Consider the following 21,891-nt stretch of genomic DNA (forward strand, 5'->3'; position numbering starts at 1 on the left):
TCTACCACAGAAGGCCTTAAGGGCCACTAGAGGGTGGTTCAGCGCCTGACCCAGAAGCAGCGGAGCCCCCACCCCACACCTTAGGTCCCATAGTGTGGCCTCAATCCCACTCCTGAGTGTTCACTGAGCGATCAGAGTGGCCATGCCCATACAAGAGTCATAGTCGGGCTAAGCCCCTGTACCTCACTCATTAAAAAGTTCATCCGATGTCTGTGGAGTGACCTCTGGACCACTCGTGCTCTCCACTTCCGATTCATCTCCTCCCGTTTTCACTCCATCGTCGTCGGAACCAGTACCCTCCGATGTCCTCTCCTGTTGCGATCCCGTGATGATCGCGGTTGCCGCCAGTGCCACCTTCCTGTCCGCTTCCATTTAGGCTTTCTGCATCGCCATCTTAAGTCTATTCCGTTTTCGAATGCGCTGAGATTTTCTGATCCGGGGGGGTTGCTGCGCAGTCCTATCACTTTTGCCAGCGCGGTCAGTCCCAACACGGTAGTGCTCAAGCCACGACCATGCCTCGTCCGGAGTCAGAAAGAAGTGAGTCGTGCCATCCAGGATCACTCTCAGCTTCGCCGGAAAAAGCAACGAGTACTGGATCCCTTCATCCCTCAATTCCCTCTTCACCGGCAAGAAGGACGCCCGGCTCCTCTGGACTTCCTGAGTGTAGTCCGGGAAGATCGTAACCTTACTGTTTTCCACCTGAAATGGGCCCTGCGAGCGTGCTCTTTGTATCAGGAAGTCCCGATCCTTATAGTGCAACAACTTTATCACCATTGGTCTGGGAGGTCTACCCAGCTGAGGCGGACGAGCCGGGACCCTGTGCGCCCGCTCAAGGGAGAAGAAGGGAGAGAGGCCCTCCGGCGCCACCACCGTGGTAAACCAGTTCTCCATATAGGCCACAGCATCCTCCCCTTCAATTTTCTCCGGAAGGCCTACAACTCGCACATTATTCCTCCTATTGCGACTTTCGGCGTCTTCCGCTCGTCTTTCTAGGGTCTCCAAGCGGGGTAGGATATCAACCAGTTTGTGTTCAGCAGTGACCACTGCCGGTTTCAATTCCTGCAGTAGCTGTTCATTGTCCTTTACCTTGTCAGCGAGCTTCGCATGGTCTGCTTTGAGAAGTCCCAGCCCCGTGGCAACCTGCGCAATATCCTGATGTAGAGATTCTTTCATCGCAGTGATCGCGTCCAATATACTGTCCAACCGTTCATGCAGCCGCTGTTCCTGAGTTGTCGCGCCAAATGGACCAGGCACCCCGCCATCTTGGGACCGTGCAAGCACTTCGGGCGTTCCACCAGTAGCGGCCATCTTAGTCCCCACAGCACCGCTCCGAGGTCGTCACCAAACCAATCGCCCTCCCCCGTCGTGTGGCCAGCCGGTCACCAGTACCACCCAGCTCCTGAAGCCAAAGTTCCTCGGGGGTCCGCCAGACCAATGCACCACTAGAACACGTGGCGGGGTGCAGCCCACAGTGCAAGGCCACAACAGAAGTACTCCAAATGCCAAGGGGAAGTGCAGGGCAAACGCGGTCCAATAGTGGAGGTGCCCAACCCGCAGGCGGTGATTCGCCCCAGGCTGGACCTCCCGCCCCACACAACCTGCAGGTGTGCCCGGCACAGGTCCACAGCGGGCTGCACCGCTATGCAGCAAGGGATATCCCCTGGTCTCTGTACTCCACGGGCAGCATTAGTGCCTCTCAGCAGGCCATTGTTGCCCTTCCGCCTCGCCAATAGCTAGCAGAGTCCCAAGGGGAGCGTGAGACCGGCTCCCCCGCAAAGTGTTCTCCGTCGGGCTGCAGGACCGCCTCCTCTGCTCACACTATCCCGGGGGTCTGCTGGGGGGCCCCAGTTACGGGTCTCCGCCGCGGCCGCCGCCACCTTCGCCAAGCCCTCCGGGCACCCGTACAGCAGTGCAGGGAGGCGGGGGGAGGGGCTCCGCGCTCGCCCGGCTCCCGGCCGGCAGCAACCACTCGGCCGCCCCAACCAGTGCTGGAGCAGTCCGCCGGCTCACCCCCGCTCTGTCCCCTGCTCCGCACTCTGTTCACCAGCCTGCCTCCGGTCGGCGCCTCGTCACACCCGGCCTGAGCTTCTTCAGTGTCCTGGCGCCGCCATCTTCCTTTGTTGCAGCGCCGCTCCGTCGGGGCTCGGGACCTGCCAGGAATGCAGCGTCCGGGCACCCACCAGGCTGCGATCGGGATCCCTCGGTCTCGCTACGCCCAGAGCAGCGAAGTGTACCACTCAGGGGGTATTAATCCCGGTGTTTTCAGGAGTTATTGCGGGACCTGGTGCGGAGCCGATCGCTCACGCCGCCATCACGGTCAGCGTCCAAGCCACGCCCCTACCCAAATGTCCCTCATGTGCACATTTTACTAATCTTTCTCTTAAAGCAATAGGAGGCACTAGTCTGTCACCTCTCAACACCAATCCACTTTCAAAGGTAAGCTCGTCTGCCACTTGAAGATATGTCTTAAACTCAAAACTCAGACTCCTTTGCTTAGGCCATCCTTCCTTGATGAAATTCATGACCTGCCCTTAAGACACTTCATCACGGAGAGCCTCACACCATTCATTCTCAGACACGGCACATAACTGAGGAAGGTCTACAGCAGCTACAAGAAACTCTTCTTTATCTTCCTCATCCATATTAGATTTTTCTTCAATATTATCAGAAGAGCAAGATAAGAAATCTGCACACCCATTCCTGCTTCCTGGAATATATTCAACAGAAAAGTCAAACTGTAACCATTTTGATGACAGACGTGCAATTCTGGGCGTAAAACCTCTCACATTCTTCCCACTGAGGATGAATATTAACGGTTAGGATCCGTCTTGAGGCAGAACTTCCTCCCCCAAAGAAAATTTATAAACTTCATGATAGCCCACCAACAAGCTAATAATTCTTTCTCAATTACCGAGTACTCAGTCTCAGTTTGTGACACCACTCTAGAAGCAAACCCAATAGTGTTAAACTCTCCATTTTTTTTTAGAGAGAACTGCACCCAGTCCTACATTGCTTGCGTCAACTGTAAGGGTGCACATGAGAGACGGGTCAAAATGCTTCAGAATCGTTGGAGAACTGAGTTGTTGTTTGACCCAGTCAAACACATCTTGACACTCATTGTTCCACTTAAATACAACCCCTTTCATTAGCATGCGTGATAGTGGTCTTAGTCTACTTGCAAAATTTTGGATAAATCTTGAGTAAAACTCACATAACCCAAGAAAAGATTTGAGAGTGCTTTTGTCAGAAGGTGCTTTTGCTTGTATAATGGACTCAACAAGACTGCTCTTAGGAAGAATACCTTTTTGGTTTACAAAATGGCCTAAATACTCAACCTCACTTGCCGCAAAAACACACTTGTCTCTGCGCAAGACAACCCCATTTGTTTGAAATCTCGATAATACTTCTTTCAATATGTTATCATGTGAACTTTTATCAGGAGCAAAAATGAGGACATCATCCTGAAACACAGAAAGACCTTCAATTCCCTTCAACATATTAGACATAAGTTGTTGGAAAACGGATGCCTCTGAGGCGAGTCCAAACGGCATGCGAACACATTGGAAAGTTCCAAATAGAGAAACACATGCAGTGAAAGGTTTGGACTGTCGTGCCAATTCTACCTGGTGGTAGGCAGATGCCAAGTCCAACTTAGTGAAAACTTTGGCGTCTTTCAAATTTGACAGTAACTCATTTATGTTTGGAAGGGGATGTGAGTCAACCCACATTTCTTTATTGAGACAACGAAGATCCACACAGACCCTTAGTTCTCCATTCTGTTTTCTCACCACCACTAATGGAGTAACCACAGGGATGACACGACTGGTTCAATTATACCCTTAGTGCATAATGTATCCAGTTCCTTTTCAACGTCTTGTCTAACACTGAAAGGAACATTCCTAAGTTTATGTTTCACAGGACAAGCACCCTCCTTTACAATGATCTTGTGTTGGAAGTTTGTTATTTCCCCCAATTCACCTGAGAACACATGTGCAAAATCATTGATTAAACTTTCCATATCAGGACTGTCTCTTATTGCAAGTACTTGGTTTTTAGTACCAGGCCTGAGTACCATTCCAAATAAGCCCTGGTGGAACCAGCCTAAAATGTTTAACCCTTTATGCGCCACATACATTTTTCCAAAGATTTTCCTTCCTTTAAATTCCATGATCTCTTCTATGTACCCAGAAAGATTGATCTCACGTCCCTCATAAGAGACAGCTTTCCGGTCTGGAGGAAGAAGAACTCTATTTGGCCATGTGGTATGATAGAGCTCTAGGGTAATCATTGAGATGCATAAGGATCAACACATAAATTGGGATCCCCTGTAACCCCATCATCTTGAACCACGACCACCATATTGCTGAGATCTTTAGTAATAGACTCTTCATCCTGCAAAGTGTCTTCATCAACCACACATTTTACAGGAAAGGTTTTTGATTAAACCTATTTTTACCAGTTTGGCATACCTTCGCAAAATGTCCCATTTTGTTAAAAAATTTGCATGTCACAAACCTTGCTGGACACTTGCTGTTTTGACCATGTGGTTTATATCCACACCTAAAACAGATATTCGTTTTTGAAAAAAAGAATTTTGTTTTTCAACTAACTGTTGACCATCAGAAGCTTTGTTGTGAGACACTTTAGTTTCCTTCACTTTTACAGCGTAGATTGCTACACTTTTTTTCCCTCCAATTCTTTTACAGAGATCTGTGACATTTTAATACTTTTCACTACCCTGACAGTTTCTTCTAAGGTTGGATTCCCCAATGTCAATAGTTTTTGTTTGATAGCTTTATCTGTACACTTAGATATAAACTGGTCCCGAACAAGTTGATCTGTAAAATTCGCAAATTGACATTCTGACGCAATACTTCTTAGGACTGTGATATAATTATCAACATCTTCGCCTGTGTTTTGTGCGCGCAACAAACATTTGTGACAAAGAACTACTAAGCTGGGTTGTACATCGAACCTCGTTTGCAATTTTTTTTATCGTTTCTTGATGTTCATCAAGAGGATCACCTTCAACTTGTACAGGGTTAGGGAGATGTTTTAGGATTTCTCTGCCTTCATATCCCAAAGAGTGTAATAGAATGTACTTCTTCCGTTCAGCACGAAATCGCATAGCACCAATTACACCCAGATAGGTCTCAAAACCATCAAACCACTTCCTCCATTTAATTGGCGGGTCTCCTAGTGATTCCAAAAATGGTGAGGGTGGAGAAACAGCCTGCATCGTCATTATAAATCAAATATAAATTAAATAAATTTACAAGAAAAACAATACAAATGGCTTACTTGTCTTCCAAAATGTATACCTATCTTATAGCTAGTGCAAGTCACATATTAAATTTAGCAACACAAGAAACATCAGTATCTGTAAGAGTCTTGTAAGACAGATATTATTGAAGAGAAAAAAAATAATGCTAAATACACCAATTCCTATGATAGATATGAAGTGCACTCCTATTTCATTTAAGTATGTTAAATAATTGCATAACTTTTCATTTAATGTATCTTTAAAATTATTTTCTTTTGCAGACCATGGTTTCCTGGCTCAGACTTGTAGGAAAATACGCTCTCTAAGATTCTCTTTGTTGCTCCCTGCTCCCTTTGTTCATCAGTGCTGTCTTGAGCAAAAACGAACGTCTGTAGACAATTGTCTTTATGACGCTGAGGAATCTTGAACTCTGATCTGCGTTGAAGGAAGGCTTTATGACGTAAACTCTAGACCAACCTTCCGCGTTTCACCGATGAAATGCAAATGTGCCTGCATGCTCCGTCACGTGTACGTTGTGACACGCGTCTTTTTCAGTTGCTGGAACGCATGCCAATCTTATGCGTTCCAGCGCTACTGACTTTATTTTTCTTGTAGCGTTCCGCTCCCAATTTCCGAAATATACGCCAACAGTATCCGTTTAAAACACAGGCAACCACAGCTTACCGCTCGTTGGAGATATCGGATTTTTGCATCGGAGCACCACTCCGACTTATATGTGTTGCTGTCTCCGTGTTAAACAGCCTTCGCTTTGATATTCTCTCCGCTCGCTGCTTTTACACGTCACTGACACTGTTGAAAATTTTGAGGTGAATCTTTCTGCTTACAGGCCTGATCTTCACATGTTTTTCCGATGGGAAGATTTTTCAGAACTGCATCGTGGGTTCGTGTGGGCAGTCCAGCACCCGTCGCCAAAAAGATGTCGTAAAGGAAACAGACATCAGAGGAGTTCTTGATGATTTATTCAATGTACAACTGGACTGCCAAGCAGAGACACAACTCCATGTTATTTGATATTCTCTCCGCTCGCTGCTTTTACACGTCACTGACACTGTTGAACATTTTGAGGTGAATCTTTCTGCTTACAGGCCTGATCTGCACACGTTTTTCCGATGGGAAGATTCTTCAGAACTGCATCGTGGGTTCGTGTGGGCAGTCCAGCACCCGTCGCCAAAAAGATGTCGTAAAGGAAACAGACATCAGAGGAGTTCTTGATGATTTATTCAATGTACAACTGGACTGCCAAGCAGAGACGCAACTCCGTGTTACATTCAGGAGCAACTGTCATCATCAGAACCTCATCACAAGACAGAGTCTCTCCATAGAATCCCCAGTGTACAAGGCTCCAAACACACAGCCTTGCAACAAGCAGAGGCAAGTACAACATAAGATACTACACCTTCATATTGCGATTGTGCCTTTGTATTGCTTAAATCAGTTGCTTTACACCACAGGAACCGTTGTTTCCTTTATATACCCAGTACCCTGGTTCAGTTGTGAGTAGGGTTCCCCTGTTCTTCCCTTTGAGTTGATGTTATAGAGGGGCCTGAACATTACCCTGTGTTAACTGCCTGCATGCACCAGGTCCCCTTCTATTGCTGGCCAGCACCCCGAACGGTGATTGGACATGCATGAGGGCACATAGGCACTATTAATGAGCTCACTGTTTGTTACACCTATATTGGCCTAATCTGTGTCATACTGTCATCACCGCTCATTGTCCACAGTTCCCCATTGTTTTGTGGGTCTAGACCTCCACCTGCATGTGTCACACATAACATAATATAACATAATATAACATAACATAGCATATAATGCATTTTTTAAGGGCAAGTCCACTTCTTGGAGCATATTGGTATTTAATAATGGCTGTTTATTGTTAGACAACCCAATGTTACTCGTTATATTGACTCTGAAGTGTGAAAAACAGTCGACTTGCTAGTATTCAAATCTATGGCTACGAGGACCAATGCAAGTTTCTGAAGTAGAGGCCATAGTCCACTAAGTTAGGAGACCCAGCCACCTTTTAAATTCCTCTATATTCTATCCAAGCTAATCCGACTACATTTACTAGCTGTATCCTGATGGCCTCCATGCCCTTATTAATATGACGCAGCCTTCCATGTTCTTTAACGAAAAATATGCTAGCACCTGTCGCAACTCCCCTCCATGTGTATATATTGGTAGGGACCCTGGTCGCTAGTCCCCTTTTCTCTGCTTTGCACCCGGCTTTACTCCTTGACACTCTTTGCATGTTTACACAATCGGTGACATAATCCCCAGTCACCTTCTCACACATACTAGCTCGCACACTGTTAACTCATTCCTACCACTCCTACATGCCCATATAAGCCTCCTCCATGCCCCTGAATCACTAAGGGCCAGATGTAGGTCGCACAATACCGGTCGGTAACGGCCGAAATTACCAAATTTCAGCCGTTATCGACCGGTATTTGGCTTTTGAGATGTAGGTGGCATGATTCCTGGATTCGGTATTTTACCGAATCTGTAATTTAAGGAATCAGTAAATTACCGAATTCTTAACATACCGATTCGGTAAATTACCGAATCCGTAATGTAGGGAGCACTCAAGTTAGTGCATTCCTGAGTTAATGATTCGTTATTTACCACCAACTACAAGTCGGTGGTAAATATCGAAAACCTTTGAAAAAGCAATTATTTTGCTTTCACAACAGTGCGATGTGGCAGACATACATGCCCTTAGGGCATGTATGTGTGCCACATGTGCACCCATGCACTATTCAGGGGTGCAACAGGGTGTCAATGTGACACCCTGCCACCCTTGAAAATGTTCCCCCTATTACCGAATCGGTAATACTGAATGGCTTCCCATTCATTCCTATGGGCCTCCAGACCCATAGGAATGAATGGGAAATACCGAATCAGTAAATACCGATTCTTAATTACCGAATCCTACCGATTCGGTAAAATTTACCGAATAATTATCTACATCCCATTTACCTATTCTTAAATATTGAATCGGTAAAATTCGGTATTTAAGAATAGGTAAATTGAGATTACCTACATATGGCCCCAAGTCTTTCATACCACACTCATCTCATCTCTGTACATCTCTCCACAAACTTTTCTCAACATTCTCCGCAATTTATCTGAAACCTCTTAAAGTGTAACACCTTGCCACTCTCGCTTTTTTCTTACCTCGTAATTACCACCTCTTATTTCTCTATCCGAAGTTGCCCTCCCTGTCTTCTACATCCTCCTGTTCGGTATCCACCATTTGTAATAGTGAGAACTGTACTCCTCTGCCTCTTGTCCCTCACTTACCTTTTCTCCATCCCTCTAAGACAGAAAGAGGTCCCTTATCTCTACCGCATCACCCTCCACACACTGAGCAATAGCTCAGCATCCATCTCCTGTCAGGCCTTCCCTTGTATGTCCATTTCACTTGTCCGCTCTCTCCTCAGCGGTGCATCTCCCAATGACATCCTCTAATGTACGTCTTACCAGATACCCTTGCGACTGTCAGATCTATATGCACTTTTGCTGTCATCTCCTCTTCCAGTGATGAGCCCTACAACTTCACCATTCCTTCATCCTCATCATCATGTAGCCCCATTGGCTTTCCCACGAACCTTCCAGCCACACCTGGCTTCCGACTCCTTGCCTCAGGCACCTTACACACTCTATGCATTTCCATTATCACTCCTCTTAGACATCTTTCCCCTTTTCCTACCCAATGCACCCCATAGCCCCTCCTGTTGTCACTTCCACCACTTTTATCTTCCCATTTGTCTCGTCTTGCGGCAGGGGTGTTCTAATCCTCCCTGTCCTTTCTCCTTCAACTGGGGCCACTAAACCAAGCCGCCCTCAGCACACTTCTAATTTCTTTGTGGCATCCGCCCTGGGAACTGGGCCCCTGCGTACTGGTATAACCGGTTATGCCAAGATGCACTCCAAAAGAGGTGCACACCGAGATCTGCAGCTTCATGGTTGTTTCATTGGTGTTGGGCCTATGAACATTCTGTAACGGGGGCCGCTCCCGGGGGCCTTCCAAATACTTCAAAAGCAGCCCCACTGGCTTCAATTTGCTGCCGTAGGGACCATGGTCTAACCGTTGAAGGCCTGTCAGCTCCACTCTTGCATCCTGGCTCATGTCTAGAAGGCTGTAGTTCCACTGCTCTTGGGTCCATCCCACTCCACCATTCTGGTCTGTACTGAGGGCCTTCACTTTTGGAGGGGGGTATTGTCTGTTCCCTGCCCTCTGTCTAGCAGGCCATGGCTTCACTGCTCCTGGACCATCTTATTCTCTCACTTATCATGCCCTTTACTGTATTATTTGTCCTCTGGGCATGGGAGAGGGGCACCCAGACCATCTTATGGGCCTACTGCCTTCCACAACTTAATGCCATACCGGTCAACCTCTTGCCTCAAAAATGCAGGTGAGATCAGGTGTTTAAGAGGATGATCTAATTAAGTGGGTGACTCCAGTCAGTGGACGCATTTTGTGTCAAATGAATAGTAGCAAAAAGAGGGTTATACCTGCGAAATGCAAGTGAATTGAAAGTCACGTAATGGGGAAGAGACACAAGCAATTATGTTCCTGAGTACCCATGTGGACGCCCTCACTTTGGCCTACTGCCCTGTCCTGGCACGGGTGGCATCCCGCGTAAGCGTTCAGCAGCCTCCTCTTCGATCTCAAAATGTCCTCAACCGCCCAGATTCAACCCTGCTGTAGTGTGCCCCAGACCGATGATCTTTCCCTTCGCACCATACCAAGGGACAGAATTAATCCCTCTGTGCATGCCCAGATAACAGGGTGACTGATGTTATCCACTACATGAACCTCTGTGACCCCCTCCAAAAACCCAGAGAGGCAAGGGCGGTTCCTTGCCCATTCGCGCAGGGCCCCTACTTTACATTTTAATATGCTATGAGCTAGAAGCTGCAATTTACATGATGGTATTAATTAAGACTGATAGCCAAAAGCGTTTGGCCATTCAAATAGACAATATTTAATTGCTGATCATTAACTACGCCATTTTGTTTACTTAGCCAGTTGCCTTAGATTGCACTTGTAGGTGCACACACATGACACTGTAATGCTATTAAAGTGTCTTAGATAACTAGATAATGTATGGTGTATTTCTCTCATAGCAGCAGAGATAGGAGAAGGGCAATCATTAGCCTACATGGATTTCAAGGTCTGGCATGACAGCGCATTATAAGCCAGATCTATTGGCATTGCCAATGCTTGTTTGACTTTGGCATGAGGCAACAGCTGCAAGAGGCACGTCTGAAGCTGGGACTGAGAAAGAACATGCAGATAGCCACTCGACGCAAGATAATCATGGATGTTCATTTTTTTATTGAACAATTATTAAAGTATCTATTTTAACTAAAGTTCCTGTCTAGTACACAGTGATTGTTTACATGTCTAATAGGACATCTAGTGAACTCAGCTTTTAGTGACTATTGGTTTTGCCTGATGTCCATGAGGGAGAGGAGAACTGCCCTTTTTCCCATCTGGGGAAAACTTATGAAAAACTGAGGTCAATTGCGCCATTTGCACATGTGCCTCACATGGATTGGAAAAAGGAAGGTGTGGAAAAGTAAATTTTGCCATGTTCTGTGTCCCTACGTGTTCCCCATCTTATGTTATGTGTGCATGATTAATATGCATATGTATTCCCTTATGATCGATTAAAGACGCAATTACAGTTGTGTCCATCTCTAGTATGCCAGTTTCCAGTTCTCGTGAAAGCTACGAGTATTAGGCCTATGTAAAGTTACGTTGCCACGTTTCTCAGTGTGCACGTTATTTCATTGTAAAAATCCCCGTTTCTAGGCCTCAAAAGGGCCCGGACTCAGATTCAGCTCCTGTCTCCTGAACCCTCGCTGAGGAGCGATACAGCCCCCACCTGTATCCCTGACCCTTCACTTACTTCCTGCCTCACAGTGCCCGGCTCGGCCTGGCTCTGCCTCCAGTCTGCCAAGAGTATGTTATGATTCTAGTTATCAGTCCAGCCCTCCTTCTCTGCATTCCTAAGCTACTGAATCGCATCAATAGTTTCAGTCATCGTCTAGCCTTTACGTCTCCATGTAAGAGAAATACTGTATTTATGGTCATTTAATATTCCTCAACACACACTACATGTAGAATAATGCATGCACCAGTCTTAGTGTCTGTTAGCCTTTACCCTGATAACTTTTGGATTCTATCAACATGTTCTCTAAACATCAGATACTAGATAGTGTTTAGGTACATGTCGCTCTGACTCTCCAGACTTCAGTCTCTGCTTCTAGCGCAGAAGTCATAGCCCCCACTTCTCCCTAGTAACACGTCACTGCCAGCTTGCGCGCACCACTAGGTTAGAGGTCCCGGCTCCTTAGGTAGCCCCCTCCATGTTTCCGCCCCATTTGTGACATATTCTGTTACGTTCACATCACATGTCTATGTTCACGCCTCTTGTTACACCTACTTTCACCCTTATCTTTCGCGACTGTTACAAGTCCCGCCCACTGTTACGCCTACTGTATGTACTGTAATGCAATTGTTTTAACTATATATACTTGTGTACTGTTATTAAAAGCTAGCGCGCTCATCCCAGATCCTGCCCCGGCAGCTGCCGGGCCCTGCCATCCTATTCCCGTGCAGGTTGTCCTGTTGCTGTCCTTTATGCTGTATTAAAACCTGCAAACTCAAGATACCTCGAATCTTGACTCTTATTTATTGAGCTACCTGTTATTGTATATTCTCAAAAATAGACCCGGTAATTAATTATTTATTTACCACAAAGGAATGCAAGAGACATGCCCTGCAAAACATGTCTCCGTCATTAAAGCAGCAAAGAAGGCAAGACATAAGGATCTCTGCATCCTGCAACTGGCTCAGCCAACTCCAATGCAGCATTGGGATTGGCTTCATTTCTTGGAGCAGGCAACTCGGTGTTCTATCAGAAGCCTGTGAGCTGTGGTATCTGTCCCCTGCTCACTGGTGCAGTGCTGGTTGCTGAGGCTTGTGCGCATGTCAAGCTGGCCCTCTAAGCTAAAAGGTCTGGCATGAGTACTGGCGTCTAGATGCCACTCAGTAGGTTAGTATGGCATACGGCCACTCCTCCGGCTCAACACAACCCTGCATTGCAGTGCCACACCTCTGGACAATAGTAGACAATTAGAGGTCAAAATAAAAAACAGAGCACTGTGTGGTGGCTCAGGGCTGGTGTGGGCTCTGCTGGAACACCACTCTTGGCAAGACGCCACAGTGTAAGCCACTGGTGATAAGACTTGCAGATGGAGAGAACATTTTAACCAGCATTAAAAATGGAATTGGTCTTGCATTGTTTTGAGTTAGAGCTATTGGCATAGCTCAAAAGTTACCGGACAGAAATTGCTACTTTGCAGGTGCCGAACAGAGCATTGCTCCGTGAAAAGTCCTGAAAGCCTAAAACGATTTTGATAGCCTACAAAATAAAAATTATAAAGAAAAAACAATATCCCAAAAAGTATAAATGAAAGGACAATTTATATTGCATGCACAAAGCATTACATGGATCAAAAAAGGAGACACTTATTCAAAATAAATTAGTTTTCAAAATTAATTTGTTCTATTTTGATATTCATCAGAAGAGAGGGAACATTTTATAAAGACATAATTATGTACAGCACAAAATACAGTAATTCAAATGACAACCAAAGAGACTTGGTGCTCAATATGTACAAGTGATGTGGCGACGCAAGTGCAAAGGTGAACAGCGAGGGACGGCGCAAAGTGAACAAAGTGAAGAATTTGCAGTGAATAGCTCAAAGATGTGACATAGAATCAGTGACTTTATATAACGTAGTTCGCAATTTCAATGGAGTCACGGCCAGATGCGCCTATAGTTTGCGCTGTAGGGTCGACGACGTTTCGGTCCTTATACAGTGTGGACCATCTTCAGGACGAGGTTTTTGGAGTGCTGCAAGTTAGTGATTTAACAGCCCTGATCAAACCAGCGCAAAACCGATAAGAAATAAAAGTCTTTCTCCTCGTTGCGCCATTCTAACACCTACTACATGGCATTCGTTTTTGGCACTGCCTCAGATTTGCAGGTCCTTGTAAATCTGGGGCTGCGTCAAAAAGAAATGGGTGTTGTGTTGGAACACCCACAGCAGCACCCATTGCACACTCCTTTCACGCAGAAACCTATGTGAAAGGGAACTATATTTACAAAGCGGTGTTAAGCCACAAACGCCAGTTTGTAAATACGTTGCAGGGCATTGCACCACCGGAACATCGGTAAAAGTGATGTCCCTGTGGTGCAATCCCTTGAAGAACTAAATCTGCACACTTGGTAAACATATAAACATGATGCATGTCAAATCAAGCTGACATCAGAAGGCCTTCTAGATAAAAGTACAAAGCTAAATTAAGGGAAAGAAAGGCACTGTATTTTTATGTTCACCTTACTTAACCAAGAGATCTAGTTCAGGAGAGGCTCCACACTTCAGAGGAGGTTATTACATGTACTGGCAGAGCGAATAGGGCTCTGAGATCCCACAGAGTTACAGGCCTCCAGTAAGACACAAATACAGTGCAGCGCTCAGCTGACGAAAGACTTTCAGGCAGAGCTCACATCATCACAGATGGGACTTCGGACGTTTTTCACTTTTAATTACTCCCCGGGGGAGCACGGATGTACAGACGAGCTGATCACGAAGATGCTGTAAATATGCCCGGGGAAGGAAGTAATGCTTGTGGTTTTTCAAATTGTCCCATCACACCACAGACCGACAAATCACCACCATAATGTCCCTCTTTGAGCACATTCACAGCGCTAAACTGCATTCTTACTACCAGCCCATCCAAACCCTCACCACTATCAGCCAATACATGGCAATGAAACACACTCACCAGTACCTTATCTACAGACCCACTCACTATAAGAAACAGAGGGGGATATTTACAAGAAAATGCTGGAGCGCGGTGTTAAGCCAAATTTGGAAACGCCACGCTCTGACATTTTCAAAACGCAGGGATGCGCTGTATTTACAAAAATATGGTGCACCCCTGCATCTGCCCTAGCACTGGTGCTAAAAAAGCTGGCTAGCGCCAACGCAGACATCCTTGCGCCTTGTTGCAAGGGTGCCTGCACTGCAGGAAGTGACATATTCCTGCACATAAACAATCAATAATGACAATTTGCTCTTTCTATGTGTGTGCAGGATGCAGCACACATAGAAAGAGCAAAAAACAAGGAGAAAATAATAATTTCTCCTCGTATCACTATTCTGAGACCAGGTATTGCCTGGCATTTGTTTTTGGCGCTGCTCCAGCCATGTAAATCTGGGGCAGGGTCAAAAAGCAATGGGTGTTGCAGTGGAACGCCCTCAGCAACACCCATTGTTCGCCCCTTTGCCGCTGCACACTGCGGCGGAAAGGGCCATATTGACAAAGTGGCGTTAAGCCATGTTCAGTGACTTAGCGCCACCTTGTAAATATGGGGAATGGCGCAACGCCACCGGAGCGTCAGATAAAGTGACACTCCGATGGCATTAGGGGCTTGTAAATATGCTTCATGAATTGAATTGCTTCACAATATCTCCAAGCATAAATGATGAGGCTAATGCAAGTCACCTAGGAGTTATGGGGCCTTAGGAAGGGACTTGCCTACATGTGGGTCATGGAAAGCATTATTGACTTGAAATATATTATAATGTACACTTGGTGTACTTTAACCTGTGTATTGTTTGTGTTGCTCAGATGTAGGTCTTTATGATATCATGCACAGTAGAGTTTTCAAAAGATTTTTTTTCATGTGCTTGCAAAAAAAACAACTATATTTTCACCACAAGATTGAGAACTACAGGATGAACCATAGTGTTTCTCTTATGCATAAACACCACGTTGTGTGCGTGAAACTAGTATCCAGAGCATTTTAAGCAGAGTTATTTCCTACGAGGCTGTTGAAAAGAATCAGTGGATAGGCCTCTGGAGTTAAAAAAAAAAAAGGGGACAAGAGAGCAAGTGAGACAATTCTGAACCAGGGTTAGTGACCCAGAATAAGATATACCAGTGCAGCAAGGTTGCTAGTATCATGCATTGCGCGTCGTTCTCCTTCTAGGGCTTGGAGGCCTACAGCCCATTTTGAAGTATGCCCTTACCAAATGGTATGCAGTTCATTACTAAAAGTTAGGCAAGGATAAGATGAGAAATTGAGTTATCTGGAATTTAAAATTAAGCCCATAAAATGGTGATCACAGGGACTTGTGTTGTTTGGATAATTTTTAAGGAAGCATAATCAGTGTCATTTTGAGATGGTTTAATTGTAAAAAATTGGACATAAAATTATGTATGCAAATCACAAAACAAAAACAAAGATACAGGCTTGGAGGGGTAGTGGAAGGGAGTGAAGGAAGAGAATGGAAGCATGAGAAAAATGGGTCTAAGAGAGTGTATTTCTTTCATCCTAACCCAATCCTCATATCACTAACTACAGTGGACTTTAATCTGGCATATAACATTATTTTAAATGGATCCTTTAAGCAAAATGAATAGCTTTAATTTTATTAGACAGTTCATATGTCGGAAATTGATTTCGCTATGATATGGTTAGAAGAGAGTTATTTTTCCCATGTATTTAACATGTCCATTCAAACATTTCTCTGTACAGGCCCGCGTTTAACAGAATGTGGTTGCATATTTTCTTCTCAAGGTTTAAATCCATTCTAGTAAGATGTTAGTTAACTGAGGTTGATTTCTCGAGAATTAGGGACTCATTTAGATTTTGGATAAAATTGTAAATCTATTGAGAATCCTAAAGAAAACTCTAAAGAATAGAAAGAGTTTAATGAGATTATTTGTTTTGAATGTGTACTATATGATAGTAGCAGTGGCGTGACGTAAGTTTAAGGGGCCCCCGTGCAATGTACATGGAGGGGCCCCCGCTCTGGATTTTATCCGGAACTCTCAGACCTGAGCACTGTGCTGAAGGGGCTCCGTGCAGCTGGGGGGCCCTCCCCGCACCACGGAGGATGTGGGGGCCTGTGTTACGCCCCTGGATAGTAGCCATTATTATTATTACCAAATAACTGGCATTTTGTAGGTTACTACACAGCATATTTCAAGCTTTAATTTCATTATTAGCAATCGGCCAAAACATGGCCTTTACGTAAGAGCATTTAAGTAAACACAAAAGGATAGAAGCACAAGAAATTAATACAGAGGGTAAGCAAAAAAGGAGTAGCAACACAACAAAACAAACATGGCACATAACCATTTACAATGAAAACCAACATAAAAATGGACTTCAGATCCACAATAAAACCAACATAGTAATGGACTTCAGATCCACAATAAAACCAACATTGAAATGTACTTCAGATCCACAATAAAACCAACATAGAAATGGACTTCAGATCCAATCCTGTCGATTTTGAATATATTCGTATTGTATCCTTAGTGGGCAAATATGCAAGCTTTTACTTTAGTCAAGGGGACATTATTGGGGAGATCCATAATACCACAGAGTTGGAATTGAGAATTGTGTAAATTCTTAGAAGCTTTCAGAGTGCTTGCCACAGTTTTAAAACTTTGACCCAACCATTAGAATGCTCACCTATACTCATCTTGTCCTCTAGTGATCAAATAATGTTTAAGTTTACCTAACGGAAAGTTCTCCAAGTCAGAGAATTCTCCTTCATTCTTAGAAGCAAAGGGTTTATAGTCTAGCCTTGTTGGGACTCTTCACACCAACTTTGCAATAGGACATCTTGATGTAACAGTTTTGTGCTGTCTATCAGGGAGCCCCTCCAGAATGAATCACAATTTCGAGTGCTGAATCCTGATTCAGTAGGCTTGTATTTATTGCCACAAAAGATGGAAGGGAGTTATCTCCAAATCCTGCAATGATTCAGTAAAGCTAGTCATTTCTACATTAGCAAGTTGTTTTGATCCTTTGAATGCATCTTATATCTTGGGGCTTAATTTGCCCTGATTGACCTAGTCATGTAGACATGCTAACACTTTGGTCAACAGCGCATGTTCGGGTTGATGTCAGGAAGGTGCTTGTACAAGTGTAATCACACAGGTTTCTGCAGCCTGGGCGTTTTGTCTCAGGTGGCGATTTATTAAAATTGCCATATGACTTTTCCTTTGGACAAGATGCTCATTACACAAAGTAGCCGTGTGACAATTATTTATATTTTCTTCTTCATTCCTTCTATGCCTCATATCCTGACAGCTGTCCAGGTCTCTGCCTCTTCCCTCTGTCCAGTGATCTTCTGTATCTGTGAATTTACACACGCTATGTCCAGGAAATGAGTGATGTGATTTACAAAGTGTATCCCACTTTATTTCTCCACAAGGTTTGAGAGGCCATTAGGGATGTTTGGATATGTCTGTATACCTCCTGTGTTATACTTTTTATTGGAGCTTTTTTCTCTTTCTTAAGTCCAGTTCAAGAGAGTAAGTCATTGATATTTTCACACTTGTTCAGCTTGTAGAAGAATTGTTTAGAGGATAGACTAGGGTTCGATTACTTGCAGTTCAATAAAGTGAGATGTTAAGGTCTCATCTGATAGCCTCTCTCTTCCCTCCAGCTCCAGAAAGCTTTGTTCTACTCTGGATTTCGCCTGTGTCTTTAGAGATTCTGACAAGGCTATAGTTTTGTTAGTGCTTCCACTCTTTGCCTCTCGGGTATCTCAGGGAACGGGCTTATAGGGTCCTAGAAACCACGGAAGAATACACCACTGAATGTGCCAATAGGTCCACCACATTGGCACTTTGTCTTCTCAGTCAGTGTCCTCCTCCAGCACACATGTTCTTTAAATCAAGGATAAAGAGTAGGGGGCTGCAGTAGCTGCTGCACTAGCTGTACCAGATTCTTGGGTGGGTAACTGGATCTATAAGGGCCCAGTTACTATTTGAAGATACCTTGTCACGCATCGTTGCCCCAGCCCATAAATACATTGTTTCCTGCTCCTGGATACTTTGTAACCTCCTCAGTTCTTCTGGCAGATGCAAATGACATGCTTTTTGCTTTGATGAGGTGGGCTGACAAAACAGCTTGCAGACTTACGCTTCAGTGCTAACCTTGGAAACACTGAAGGAACCTTCTTCAGTCACTTGTTAACACAGCCTTTGGCCAGGATCACAAGCTGCATGGCCATTTCTACTTGCTGGTTAGACTGTATTAGATGAGGGCCTATGTCCTCTTAATTCTAGGAATCAATACTGTAAGGAAAATACACCTTCTCTCCCTTGCCTCCTCCTCCGGCCTCCAGGGCAATGCACTGAGGCCAAAGACAGTGCAGAAAATAGTAAAGAGAAGCATAGAAAATAATGAGGGAAATAAGAACCAAGAAAATAGTGTACCCTAAGACGCAGGTATCTAACACCGCAAGGACTGCGGGGGAGGGAGGCATACAATGGTGGAAGCAAAGGGAAGGAGAGAGAGAGTAGAGCTGCAGGAAGCAGGGTGCTCACAAGCACGCCTTCACTAGGCCCAAGAGACCCTCCTATAAAGCCTGGCACCTACCATGTATTATTCCCCACTAACATGCATTTTTGACATTCAATTTTTCCTAAAGCTCTATATAGTCTGGATTTCAAGCACTTCCACTGGGCTTCTTGAAATGGTGATGCATATGGGGAATCATGACAACAACTGTACCCCAGGGAGTTACTTTGTCTAGGCATTCACACAATGAGTAGGACTCAGCCTGATCTCAGCCACTCTTTGAAAGCAAGACAAATTCCTACATCTTTGTCTGAACATGTGATTTGCATTTTAACAGCTGTGATAATAGAACAAAAATGACTTTCTCTTGCGTACGGTGTACAACTGATCAAACACTGAAGACATCATTTTAATAAGCTAATGCTCACCAGGATAAGGCATCTTTCCAAAAGTGACTATCTCTGTTAGGAGGACTCCAAAGGACCACACATCAGACTTTATTGAGAACTTATTGAAGCGCACGGCTTCAGGGGCCGTCCATTTGATCGGGAGCTTCGTTTCACTCCTGGGCTCATAGATGCGATCTTCCTCCTTCTGTTAAACATAAGACACAATCAGACATCAAACAGGCATGTTACAGAATGGCATCTACCAAGAAAACACAGACTGACTCAAATGGACAACAGAATTGACTCACCTTATGCATCAATGAAAAGTCAAATAAATGGATGAACAGGAAACTATGGATCTAAAGAGATGGGCACAGCCACACATAGGCCATGCATTGCCACTGGGCTTGCCTTCTCAATCCATTCATCCAGCCCCAACCATTCCTTAGCAATGGCAAAAAATAAATTTCTTGCTACCCTTGTCTGAATAATAGTGTATGTGGCATAATTGTCAAAGAGGATACGTCATGAGGAAGGAACTGACTTCGACGACAGAAGAGGGTACTTGAATTTTTAAAAGGAATTTGCCAGTACATTTTTTCCTTAAAGCTGTTACTGATTCAGAAATATCTACTGAACCAAATCCTCCCTTACTGCACTGCTAAAGCTTAAAACTTGTCCCCTCTAACCTTTTTTGGTTGAACTTCCTCTTAAAAAAAGAAGTAATAGCATATTCTCTTGTTTGTACATAGCCCTCAACTCCGAGTATCAGATATAAGTTTACAGACTAAACACTTTAACTCCACCACCTTTAGTGCACTTTGTGTTTTTTACAATTGGTATCCTGCTGATAAACTATGCTCTCTTCACTCTGATGTGTTGTGGATCTGGACCAGTTTCTTATATGCATTAGAGGTGTCACTTTCAGAAGGATCTGCTTCCATAGGGCCCTGCTTGTTTATAGTCTTTAAACTCTGTTGCTGCATATTAAAAAAAGTATGTGTGTGTACTCACAGTGAAGTGGATATGACCCCACCCCTATAGCATATCGATTGTGTTAACCTCTCTAACTCCTGCTCACATTTGAAGCTGTAACTCTTCCAAAAAGAATTGTACAGTACTTTGATATCATGGGATCTACTGTGCACTATATAAAACGTTAATGAGTAAATACATACATTTGAATTAAGGGTGTGAGGATTTGTAACAGCCATGAAGAATGTTTGTAAATTTTCGTTAACCTGGACCGGGCTTTGTCGCAGACCTTTCAATGGCTAAGGTATGGACGTCGGTAAGAGCCAGGGCTGGGTCGGTAGCCTTCCCTTGCACTTTAGAACCCCTGGCACTGCCTTTTTTACCAGTCCTGGTCGCTGGACTAATATATTTCCAATAGTCCCTACTCTTAGCCCTTACTATAGCCTCTGAGCATCGAAGATGAGGCAGCGTCTTGGGCCCTAAGCCCTCATACTGTGCAAAGGACCACACAGACACCAAGTATGTGGTACTGGAACTGGCCCAGGACACGTGCGCCCGGCCCCTTTTATTTTGCAGGGTCACCTAACTGGTGACGCCTGTGATGGTGGGTGTATGGTGTGGGGTGCGAACACAAGCAGAACACTAGAACGTGCCCAGCAGGACACTACAAGGCCTTAGAGGGGCAGCACAAAAGATAACTGTTAAGAGGTGCAAAAGGGCACTTCTGCCTTCTCTGGCATTTTGGTAAATTGAAGTCCAAGGCTTTAAGACGCAAAACAGTAAGTGGCATTTATTGATAATCCAAGGTAGAGACAGAAATCTACTCCGTAAAGTTGACTCCTGAGTTTCGGACAGATTTTTTTCCTTTTAAAAATTTATAAATTATCCCAGGAGGTTGTGAAAACGAGAATATTATTGTCAGAATAGCATCTACAATTGCAATGTGTCCTAAATATCGCCTACAAAAATAATATAATAGAGTCAATAATACATTCTACACCAGAAATGCTGTGTGTTTGATAAGGATTAGACCAAACTGTATTTTTACCCGAGGAAACATCTCACTAACCCATTGTTTTTGCTGTCTTTACGTAATAAAGAGGGGACAAAATATATTCTCCCCACTTTGAATTTGTGGAACATGGAACACGTTTGAGGAAACAGAATGTTCCATTTACAATTAGTAGCAACACAATTTGCTGCATTTCAATTCAGACAGTGTTGTTTATGAACTGAGTCTTCTAGGATAAAATGTCTGTGACACACAAAGAAGTATATATATTCATCAATAGTTTCACACTCCAGGTCCTCCGTTTTCCATGGTGCAAAACTATTAATGCAATTTTAAAAAGTATCTGTACTATCGTTTGCTTCAAAGTTTTTGGTTCCATTTAATATTACAAAAGTAACAAAACGTTTCCAAAAATGGTGTTATCCTGTTTTTCTGTATCTCTGTACAATTGCTATTCTATGGTTCCTGGACTACTCAAATGTGTACAGTTTGCACATGTAGAAGTACTACCAGGTTAAAAACTCAGCATACATAACTGAAACGTACGTGTGCATTAGCAGATGTATACTCTTTTCTCCACGTAGAACCTATTTTTCATTTTGGAGAAACCCTTTCTGCTAACACCCATTAGATATTGCATTGTTCCACGTGCTTTGCCACTCGGGAAAGGCACATTGTTTCTTTGAACACTTTAGTGGAGAAAATACCTTCAATACCTACGACTGTACACGTTTGTGAGTGTGTACCAAGTACAGCAGGGTGCCCCCATCATAAATGCTCATAACTCCACTCTTAATCCAAAACTTGCAAATGCCA

General features: G+C 44.2%; 1 protein-coding gene across 1 annotated transcript in view; it reads right to left on the bottom strand.

Moving 5' to 3' along the window:
• The window catches only part of FRK (fyn related Src family tyrosine kinase), a 250,477-nt gene that overhangs the window by 13,300 nt on the left and 215,286 nt on the right, over nt 1-21,891 (bottom strand). Inside the window, exon 7 of the mRNA XM_078648805.1 lies at nt 19,128-19,293. Within this exon, the coding sequence (XP_078504931.1) occupies nt 19,128-19,293 (166 nt within the window). The remainder of the gene's footprint in view (nt 1-19,127; nt 19,294-21,891) is intronic.

The sequence above is a fragment of the Lissotriton helveticus genome, chromosome 6 (assembly GCF_964261635.1).
Source record: "Lissotriton helveticus chromosome 6, aLisHel1.1, whole genome shotgun sequence".
In the NCBI taxonomy this organism is placed as follows: domain Eukaryota; kingdom Metazoa; phylum Chordata; class Amphibia; order Caudata; family Salamandridae; genus Lissotriton; species Lissotriton helveticus.